The sequence below is a fragment of the Hemibagrus wyckioides genome, linkage group LG26 (genome assembly GCF_019097595.1).
Source record: "Hemibagrus wyckioides isolate EC202008001 linkage group LG26, SWU_Hwy_1.0, whole genome shotgun sequence".
Lineage (NCBI taxonomy): Eukaryota > Metazoa > Chordata > Actinopteri > Siluriformes > Bagridae > Hemibagrus > Hemibagrus wyckioides.
The window spans coordinates 16563329-16574647 of NC_080735.1; the positions used below are offsets into that span (position 1 = coordinate 16563329).

An 11319-nucleotide genomic window follows, 5' to 3' on the forward strand; every position below is an offset into this window, starting at 1 on the left:
CCATGTTCACTCACGCTGTCAAGGTGTGCAGATAAAATCTTCTGAAAATCGAACCCTTGTTTTTCACTGTTGATGCCCATGATGTTCCAAATATACAATGCCATAAAGTCACATCACTCGTCCTACAGTAAACGTTAGATACTACATTAGATACTAACTACATGTAACCCTGTCTTTATTTTCACAACCACGACACAACATGATAATTACATCAGACTCATAATCTCCTCACTAGGATTTGAAGAGCAGCTCAGCCCTGTGATTCCTCACTCGATTCTTGTGCTAAAACATATTCACACTGGTGTCTTCATGATTTAACTGCAGACATCGATATGAATGTCAGGAGTAGCTGATTTCTAAGAACAACAGTGTGAATTGAACAAATGAAATGAAGTTCTTAGGTTTCTTTCCTCCTCGTGCTGCTTGAGCAGGTCGACGTTTACCACCTGCTGATTTCGGCCTCACTGCTTGACCTGATTAAAATGAACTAAAATGACTTTCTGTGTCTTAAAGTCCAGCTCTGTTTTCAGTGTACCTTCTCTCACTTCGGCTGTTCTCTAGTATAGTAGTTTTTGGCATAAGTGAGTTCTTTTGGACTGCAAACTTATATATTTTTATGCACATAATTACACACATGTGCTTTATTCAGATAGATAGATAGATAGATAGATAGATAGATAGATAGATAGATAGATAGATAGATAGATAGATAGATAGATAGATAGATAGATATTTTATTCATCCCAGTGGGAAATTTACAACTTTCAACAGTGTCCTTCTGAGATGAAAAATTAACATATTCATAAGTATTTATTATAATATTCACTGAGCTCGGACCTATATAGTGTAACTACTGCATTTTGTGACCACCTTTCGACCCACTCTAACGACGGGCCGTGTATGTTTCAAACGGACACGTAGTGCTCCGTGCGCGCATGCGCAGTTCCGCTCTGGTCACTAAGCAACGCCGCGTCAACCAGCAGACCTGAAGCAGCGCCTTGTGCCAAACCTCCGCTGGCTTTAACCACTAATATGTCTCGCTAACGTGTTTATATGCTTTTATTCTGACATGAGATTTCATTATTTGCATGAAATCTGGCGTGAACAGCAGCTATAACTGCTCCGAACCAGTAGAATAAACAAGGTAAGGTTTTTTGCCCTCTCTGCGTTAGCTAGCATGCTAGCATCGCCTATTTGAATAAACAGAGGAGAAGCGCCAGAAAGCTAACGCCGTATGTAGGGAGATCGAGTCAGATAGATTAGACTAAACTGTAAGTAAACAAAGTAAGTGGGTAATACGGGTTATAGAAAAGGTGTAGCGCTAGCTAACTAAACCAGCCGGGATGCTAAGTAGCTCATCGGATTAAGTCTGGAATCTGCGCGAGAGTTGTGTCGTAAAAATGTGTTGAAATTATACACCGAGATATAAAAAATAATAAAAATATTTGTCCAGCCAGATAACGCAGGATTAATTACCTTAACCAGCATACTCTATCTTAAAAACTTAAATAAAGCAGACATTAAAAATTGTACAGCATAAAAGAATAGTAGTAAGTGATGATTAAAAGCAAAGCTGTGGGGCTGTTAACGGGTCACGAGCTTTAAAGATGCAGTAAGCGATTTTTTTTATTATTCCTTATTTGGTACACATAACCTGGAAGATACGACTGTTAACAATGGGATAAACCGTGGATCATTAAAGTCGCTGAGAAATCCGTTTGAAAGCTCGTCTTCCGGCCCGGAATGCTTGTTTACACCTCCTGTCAAGTATTTTGGGGGCGGGGCTTCGTGAATATTGTCGGGAATGATTCGAACGTCGAACCCATTTAATATTTAGAGAGTTAATCTTGAAAATAAATCTTACCTTTTGCACCTATAAATAAAAAATACTGCTCAAGCTTGACCCTCACTGTGTGGCGATGATTAATTATTAATGATTATAGGTGATGGTCTTAATTAAAGAGCAGCACAAAAGCAGTGAAATAAGAAAATGCAAAATTTAAAGTTTTATTCTTATGAGACTGACCACAGGTTAATCCAGACGCCATTCAGAACCATCCCAAAACAGTTACTTCTGAACCCAGTCACTTCCAGGCTGACTGTAACCAATCAGCAACAGCTATAAAATAACTAGCCTTTTTTTAATTTTAGATGGCACCTGGCTAATATTGTGTTGGTCTCGGTTTTGCTGCCAAAACTGCAGCTCTTGTGGGGTGTTCCCAGTCTGCAGTCATCACTATCTATCAAAACTGGTCTAAGGAAGGAACAGTGGTGAACCGGAGACAGGGTCATGGGCGGCCAAGGCTCGTTGATGCACGTGGGGAGAGAAGGCTGGCCCGTGTGATCCGATCCAGCAGACGAGCTACTGTTGCTCAAACTGCTGAAGACGTTAATGCTGGTTCTGATAGAAAGGTGTCAGAATACACAGTGCAGGACGGGTCAGCAAAAGGGGGACCAACACAATATTAGGCAGGTGGTCATAATGTTATGCCTGATCAGTGTGTGTATTTCTTAAAAATTATAATTTGGATATTGTGCATGCCAATAAGACACTCGTAAACTCTAACATCAGCAACAAATGTCAGTTTCATTGCAGTTTGTCTCATGTGCAGCAGATGGCACCAAAATGACATCCGGTTCCCGTTAACCTCAGCAATGTCTAAAATGTGTTTTAAGTTCTAAAAACAGCCTGCCAGGATGGTGTGTTTATTTTATAGCTTTTTATGTCCTTGCGAAGCCTTTGACCGAGTGTTTACAGACGATGAACCACCAGCACGCCGGCGCACTGCAGCTGAACCCCTCTGAGCTTTGAACCTTTTGCTTTGAACAGAGTCAGTGCCATCTGAAATATAAAAAAAAAGGCCAATGGGGCTCTTCGACAAGCTGGCAGGATGGCTGGGCCTGAAGAAGAAGGAGGTGAACGTGATTTGTTTGGGTCTGGACAACAGCGGAAAGACCACCATCATCAATCAGCTGAAGCCATCCAATGTAATTATTGCTCTCTCACACAATAATGATGAGTGTTTTCACATGACTGCAGCACATTATGTTATAAATTCACCTCTTACTACTTTGTAACGTCTTGGCTGTGTGATGTGATTTAACAATTTTAACAAAGAAAGATTCCCACATTAAATGATCTCCCAACAGGCTCAAGCACAAGACATCGTTCCCACTATAGGATTTAGCATAGAGAAATTCAAGACATCAAGGTAAGCACACACACTGTGTCCTATCTTGTTTTTGTTTTTTTCATGTTTATGCACTGACCAGCTTGTTGTCTTTACAGTCTGTCGTTCACCGTGTTCGATATGTCAGGCCAGGGCAGGTATAGAAACCTATGGGAGCACTATTACAAGTAAGTGGAGCAGCTGCTGCTGTCAGGGTCACAATGAGCTGTACTGTCTACATTATCATCTAACTTCTAACGCTGAGATTCAGTCATGCACATCTGTGTGATTTCTCCAAATACACTGCCACTTATCATTGTGCTAATGCATAAAGCTTTACCCTTATAACCACTACTGACGGTTCCCTGGACTTCATTTTCCCATTTTTCCCCCCTGTTTGACCAGGGAAGGACAGGCCATCATATTTGTCATTGACAGCAGTGATAAGCTGAGAATGGTGGTCGCTAAAGAAGAGCTGGACACTCTGCTTAACCATCCTGGTGAGTGTCTTTGCTTATTTTATTTGTCTTGTAAGGACCACAAAGACAAGCCTTTTATTTATTAGCAGTACCTGCTGTAGTAGTAGTTGTAGTGGTGAAAGTCGTAGTTGTTGTATGTAGTAATAGCATTAGCAGCAGTAGTTATAGTAATAATAGTAGTAGATGGAGTAGTATTAGTAGTAATATACTTGCAGTTGTTGTTATTGTAGTAGTTGTAGCAATGATAGCAGAGCTGATAGCAGTTTTTTGCATGTAGTAGTGCTAGTAGTAATAGTAGTCATATTGCTAGTTGCAAAAATACTGATAGTAATGATGGATAGTACTGATATTAGAATTTATGGGTAGCAGTAATTTTTGTAGTAGTGGCCTTAGTAGACATTTTGATGCCAGTAGTAAGGGTAGCCGTAGTAGTTGTTGTAGTGGTAATGGTAGTAAAGATAATAAAAGTAGTTGTTATTGTAGTCGTGGATATTGTAGCAGTAATGGTCGTAGCGACAGCAGCAACTTTGTTGTAGTAATAGTAATGGTAGTAAATATAATAATAATGGAAGTAGCAGTGGAAGTAGTAGTAGTAATCGTTGTAGATGTAATAGTATTAAGGGTTGTTGTAGTAGTAATGGTAGTAGTGGTAAATGTAGTAGTAAAGGTTGTAGTAATAATGGCAGTAGTGGTAAATGTAGTAGTAGAAGTAGTACTAATGGTAATACTGATAGTTGATGTAGTAGTAAAGGTTGTAGTAATAATGGCAGTAGTGGTAGATGTAGTAGTAATGGTAGTAGTGATAATAATAGATGTAGTAGTAATGGTAGTAGTGATAGTAGATGTAGTAGTAATGGTAGTAGTGATAATAATAGATGTAGTAGTAATGGCAGTAGTGGTAGATGTAGTAGTAATGGTAGTAGTAATAATAGTAGATGTAGTAGTAATGGTAGTAGTGATAATAATAGATGTAGTAATAATGGTAGTAGTAATAATAGTAGATGTAGTAGTAATGGTAGTAGTGATAATAATAGATGTAGTAGTAATGGTAGTAGTGGTAGATGTAGTAGTAATGGTAGTAGTAATAATAGTAGATGTAGTAGTAATGGTAGTAGTGATAATAATAGATGTAGTAGTAATGGTAGTAGTGATAATAATAGATGTAGTAATAATGGTAGTAGTGATAATAATAGATGTAGTAATAATGGTAGTAGTGATAATAATAGATGTAGTAGTAATGGTAGTAGTGATAATAATAGATGTAGTAGTAATGGTAGTAGTGATAATAATAGATGTAGTAGTAATGGTAGTAGTGATAATAATAGATGTAGTAGTAATGGTAGTAGTGGTAGATGTAGTAGTAATGGTAGTAGTGATAATAATAGATGTAGTAGTAATGGTAGTAGTGATAATAATAGACGTAGTAGTAATGGTAGTAGTGGTAGATGTAGTAGTAATGGTAGTAGTGATAATAATAGATGTAGTAGTAATGGTAGTAGTGGTAGATGTAGTAGTAATGGTAGTAGTGATAATAATAGATGTAGTAGTAATGGTAGTAGTGATAATAATAGACGTAGTAGTAATGGTAGTAGTGGTAGATGTAGTAGTAATGGTAGTAGTGATAATAATAGATGTAGTAGTAATGGTAGTAGTAATAATAGTAGATGTAGTAGTAATGGTAGTAGTGGTAGATGTAGTAGTAATAATAGTAGATGTAGTAGTAATGGTAGTAGTAGTGCTAGTAGTAATAGTAGTCATATTGCTAGTTGCAAAAATACTGATAGTAATGATGGATAGTACTGATATTAGAATTTATGGTAGCAGTAATTTTTGTAGTAGTGGCCTTAGTAGACATTTTGATGCCAGTAGTAAGGGTAGCCGTAGTAGTTGTTGTAGTGGTAATGGTAGTAAAGATAATAAAAGTAGTTGTTATTGTAGTCGTGGATATTGTAGCAGTAATGGTCGTAGCGACAGCAGCAACTTTGTTGTAGTAATAGTAATGGTAGTAAATATAATAATAATGGAAGTAGCAGTGGAAGTAGTAGTAGTAATCGTTGTAGATGTAATAGTATTAAGGGTTGTTGTAGTAGTAATGGTAGTAGTGGTAAATGTAGTAGTAAAGGTTGTAGTAATAATGGCAGTAGTGGTAAATGTAGTAGTAGAAGTAGTACTAATGGTAATACTGATAGTTGATGTAGTAGTAAAGGTTGTAGTAATAATGGCAGTAGTGGTAGATGTAGTAGTAATGGTAGTAGTGATAATAATAGATGTAGTAGTAATGGTAGTAGTGATAATAATAGATGTAGTAGTAATGGTAGTAGTGATAGTAGATGTAGTAGTAATGGTAGTAGTGATAATAATAGATGTAGTAGTAATGGCAGTAGTGGTAGATGTAGTAGTAATGGTAGTAGTAATAATAGTAGATGTAGTAGTAATGGTAGTAGTGATAATAATAGATGTAGTAATAATGGTAGTAGTAATAATAGTAGATGTAGTAGTAATGGTAGTAGTGATAATAATAGATGTAGTAGTAATGGTAGTAGTGGTAGATGTAGTAGTAATGGTAGTAGTAATAATAGTAGATGTAGTAGTAATGGTAGTAGTGATAATAATAGATGTAGTAATAATGGTAGTAGTGATAATAATAGATGTAGTAATAATGGTAGTAGTGATAATAATAGATGTAGTAGTAATGGTAGTAGTGATAATAATAGATGTAGTAGTAATGGTAGTAGTGATAATAATAGATGTAGTAGTAATGGTAGTAGTGATAATAATAGATGTAGTAGTAATGGTAGTAGTGGTAGATGTAGTAGTAATGGTAGTAGTGATAATAATAGATGTAGTAGTAATGGTAGTAGTGATAATAATAGACGTAGTAGTAATGGTAGTAGTGGTAGATGTAGTAGTAATGGTAGTAGTGATAATAATAGATGTAGTAGTAATGGTAGTAGTGGTAGATGTAGTAGTAATGGTAGTAGTGATAATAATAGATGTAGTAGTAATGGTAGTAGTGATAATAATAGACGTAGTAGTAATGGTAGTAGTGGTAGATGTAGTAGTAATGGTAGTAGTGATAATAATAGATGTAGTAGTAATGGTAGTAGTAATAATAGTAGATGTAGTAGTAATGGTAGTAGTGGTAGATGTAGTAGTAATAATAGTAGATGTAGTAGTAATGGTAGTAGTGGTAGATGTAGTAGTAATGGTAGTAGTGATAATAATAGATGTAGTAGTAATGGTAGTAGTGATAATAATAGATGTAGTAGTAATGGTAGTAGTGGTAGATGTAGTAGTAATGGTAGTAGTAATAATAGTAGATGTAGTAGTAATGGTAGTAGTGGTAGATGTAGTAGTAATGGTAGTAGTAATAATAGTAGATGTAGTAGTAATGGTAGTAGTGATAATAATAGATGTAGTAGTAATGGTAGTAGTGATAATAATAGATGTAGTAGTAATGGTAGTAGTGATAATAATAGATGTAGTAATAATGGTAGTAGTGATAATAATAGATGTAGTAGTAATGGTAGTAGTGATAATAATAGATGTAGTAGTAATGGTAGTAGTGATAATAATAGATGTAGTAGTAATGGTAGTAGTGGTAGTAATAGATGTAGTAGTAATGGTAGTAGTGATAGTAATAGATGTAGTAGTAATGGTAGTAGTGATAGTAATCCCCTCTACACTAACAGTTCTCTTCTTCTCTGTGTGTAGATATCAAACACAGGAGGATCCCCATCCTGTTCTTTGCTAATAAAATGGATCTAAGAGATGCTCTGTCCTCAGTGAAGGTCTCTCAGCTCCTCTGCCTGGAGAACATCAAAGATAAACCATGGCACATCTGGTAGGACAACATGGCCATTCAGTTCCATTTAAAAATGTCCTGGTGTGCTTCACAGCAACCCACAGTGTAGAGAAGAGCTTCTAGTATCATGTCACCTTCCAAACCACAACGTTAAAATAGGTGTGTGTGTGTGTGTGTTTCAGTGCAAGTAACGCTGTCCAGGGGGAGGGTCTACAGGAGGGAGTCGACTGGCTACAAGGTACAGATTTGTCAATTTATTCAGGTGGAACATTGGTGTATGCGCTGAATTGATCAGGAATGACATAATTGTATCATTTAAGGATTTTTATTTGTTTGTTTGTTTTTCATGTATATAGAACAATTTGCATTGTAAGTATGTGACATTAAACAAACTTGTGGTGACATAGCTTGACCGATCCAGATTTATACAAACTAGCCTTTATATATAATACGTTATGATACACCTCAACCCATTCAAATACCGTCCTCTTTACTTTCTACCTTTTATTTTAAATAGTGTTAGACTTCAGCCGTGTGTTTAGTCCCAGTTTATCAGCCTTCATGTCCAGATTCACGTGTTAACATACAGGTTGTATTGTCTCAGTTGACTTCATTACTTCCTCTCTCTCCTAAACAGATCAAATCCGAACCATGAGAACATGAAACACTCGTAGAATCCGGAGAACATCCACCACATCGCCGAATCCACACCACAAACCCAACCTCCTTCACAGGGCACGCTGGGCCGTCTGTTCAGGAAGCTCAGGGTTTTTGGGAGTGTGAGATGCTTTCATTCTGTTGCACCCCTGTTTTTTGCACCTTATTAGATTATTTGTCTTGAAAATATTTGGCAAATCAGGTCATTCAGTTCACTGGTTGTTTAAAATGTAATAAAAGTGCACATAAATACATTATCGCCTCAGCTATAAGCTGGCAAAAGTCTTACATTTTATCAGGTTTATTTATTACGTCGCATCAGATTAACATCATTGTTCAGAGCAGGGGGGAAATGTGCACGTTACTCTACGATGTCTTGGAGACATTTCAATCTGCTTATTTATGTCATGATTATTGTTTTTTATCGGTCCAACCACAAAAGATTATTTTTTGATGTGATGCATATAAACTCCGCTATCCTTCATGCTTTAAAAAATAGTTTTCTACTCATTTTCTGTCTCAGATCTGTATCCTATACTGTAATTTAAAGAGTAAATGGACTGTAAGTAAAGAGGAGTCGTCTCTGTATGAAAGAACAGTCGGCTAAATTCATGTAGAATTTAATATTTCCACCATTTGATTTTTGTCGATTTATAAATAAGTCACTTTACACAATGACAACAACAGATCTACATTAACATGTCCAGTCGCTGTACTACGAACTCGCAAGTAGGCGGTACTTCTACTTGTTGCCATAGTAACACCGTTTATCAGTGTACGGTGGAGCAAGTTACAGGTAGAAACTGTAGATTTTCTGTTTTCTGGTACAGTGCGTGTTTATCATCTTTTATATCACAGCGCAGTTGGATTCTCAAAGCCGATTGGTCAGAAGGTGTACTTTATTTTTGTATAACCACAGCTCAGACAGTAGTTCTACATGTAACATAAATAAATTATCTAATATTAAAGTGAACATTAATGCACTTATCCTAGTTTCTATAGTAACAGGGGAGACTCCAAAGTCGAAGGTGTAATGAATGATGTGCTGGTGTTTTTTGTACGAAAACAATTATTGATATTATATTGATAGCATTATTGTTATTCCTTACACAGCGGCAGCTCTGCCATTGGTCAGCTTCTGCGGTAACAACTCGTCCAAAGGAACTTGGATTCTAATCTAAGACGAATAATAATCAGACTGAAAAAAGTGTGAGTAAGTTTTCTGCCAAAAAGACAAGGTGGCGAAGGAACGCAGTTTGTAGCGGCTATAACACAAGTGATAGCAGCTAACATCCACAATGTTAAATATAACTAGAATTGGATAAAGTATACTCATAAGCCATATTCATAAATAAAAAATAATACTTTTGGCAATCACTGTGATATAACTGGAATAAAATTATGTTGTAATCTTTGTGGGGCCAATAGAAATAGACTGTATGGCCAATAGTTTTGGGACACCCCTCCAAATCATTGAATTCAGCTGATCCAATCATTTCCATGGCCACAGGTGTATAGAATCAAGCACCAAGGCATGCAGACTGCTTCTACAAACATTTGTGAAAGAATGGGTCACTCTCAGAAGCTCAGTGGTACCGTGATAGGTTGCTTGGCCCCTTAGTTCCAGTGAAATGAACTCTTAATGCTTCAGCTTCATACCAGGACATTTTGCACAATTTCATGTTCCCGGGTTTGTGGGAACAGTTTGGGGATGACCCCTTCCTGTTCCAACATGACTACACACCGGTGCACAAAGAAAGGTTCATAAAGACATGGATGAGTGAGTTTGGTGTGTAGGAACTTCACAGAGTCCTGACCTCAACCTGATAGAACACCTTTGAATGAATTAGAGCGGAGACAGGACTTCTCATCCAACATCAGTGCCTGATCTCACAAATGCCTTCTAGAGAAACGGTCAAAAATTTCCATAAACACACTCCTAAACCTCATGGAAAGCCTTCCCAGAAGACTTAAAGCTGTTATAGCTGCAAAGAACAGGGCAACTCCATATTAAACCATAGAGATTAAGAATGGGATGTCATGTGCATGTAAAGGCAGACGTCCCAAAACTTTTGGCATTATAGTGTATAGAAATGGAAGTTGTCATGGAAATAAGGCATACAGTTAAAGGGTACAGTCTTGAGTTAATTGCAGTAATCTATAAACGAACATAGCTGTAGCATGACCCCGGTCAGTGGTGGGATCAGTGAGTGTAATAGAATAACATCAGCTGCAGTGGGAAAGCTGACCTGTAGCTTCAGTCACGGCTAATCAGATCTATTCCATTAAAACCTCCATGGCAGCATGAACACGCTCTAATCAGCAGCCCATCTGCCTCTGATGGAATTAGCACAGAAGAAGAGGCTGCTCTCAGGCTAAATGATAGATATTTCTCTGAGATCTGGGTTTAGTGCAGGTTTCCAGCACCTCCAGTAGAAGATTTTTACATTAAGGCTTAAAGATTTTTTTTTTAAATGGAGCTTCATGAACCAAATCATCAGACAACCACGGTACATTAGGAATAAAACACTTGGAGGGAGAGGAAAATAAATAAACGACCCAGTGATCAAGTGTTTCTAGAATATTCCTTCTGTATCACAGTAATGTTTAGTTATACAACACTCACTCACTCATGTAACAGGTCAGAAAATGATTACCTTCTTAAGGTGTATCCAGGTGTACTTGGGTGTCCTTAAGGTGTCCCCAGGTCTTCTTTGAGGTCTTTAAGGTGTCCCCAGGTCTAGTTTGGTGTTCTTAAAGTGTCCCCAGGTCTAGTTTGGTGTTCTTAAAGTGTCCCCAGGTCTAGTTTGGTGTTCTTAAAGTGTCCCCAGGTCTACTTTGCTGTCCTTAAGGTGTCCCCAGGTCTACTTTGGTGTCCTTAAGGTGTCCCCAGGTCTAGTTTGGTGTTCTTAAAGTGTCCCCAGGTCTAGTTTGGTGTTCTTAAAGTGTCCCCAGGTCTAGTTTGGTGTTCTTAAAGTGTCCCCAGGTCTAGTTTGGTGTTCTTAAAGTGTCCCCAGGTCTACTTTGATGCCCTTAAGGTGTACCCAGGTCTAGTTTGGTTTCGTTAAGATGTCCCCAGGTCTACTTTGGTGTCCTTAAGGTGTCCCCAGGTCTACTTTGGTGTTCTTAAAGTGTCCCCAGATCTACTTTGGTGTCCTCAAGGTGTCCCCAGGTCTACTTTGGTGTTCTTAAAGTGTCCCCAGGTCTA

At 37.5% G+C, this 11319-nt stretch overlaps 1 protein-coding gene across 1 annotated transcript; it reads left to right on the plus strand.

Moving 5' to 3' along the window:
- The first annotated feature begins 956 nt into the window (after window positions 1-956).
- arl6 (ADP-ribosylation factor-like 6) lies at window positions 957-9084 on the plus strand. The gene is made up of 8 exons (XM_058379894.1): window positions 957-1144; window positions 2831-2988; window positions 3151-3212; window positions 3290-3358; window positions 3576-3670; window positions 7364-7493; window positions 7637-7692; window positions 8092-9084. Exons 2-8 carry the CDS (start codon window positions 2866-2868, stop codon window positions 8115-8117), a joined length of 561 nt encoding a protein of 186 aa, XP_058235877.1. The 5' UTR covers window positions 957-1144; window positions 2831-2865; the 3' UTR covers window positions 8118-9084.
- The last annotated feature ends 2235 nt before the right edge of the window (window positions 9085-11319 follow it).

Bases quoted from the DNA above. Each gene is read 5' to 3' on its own strand.
- arl6 (XM_058379894.1), top strand. From the start codon at position 2,866: ATGGGGCTCTTCGACAAGCTGGCAGGATGGCTGGGCCTGAAGAAGAAG. The intron at 3,213-3,289 runs GTAAGCACACAC...TTGTCTTTACAG, and splicing joins GAGAAATTCAAGACATCAAG to TCTGTCGTTCACCGTGTTCG. The intron at 3,671-7,363 runs GTGAGTGTCTTT...CTCTGTGTGTAG, and splicing joins CACTCTGCTTAACCATCCTG to ATATCAAACACAGGAGGATC.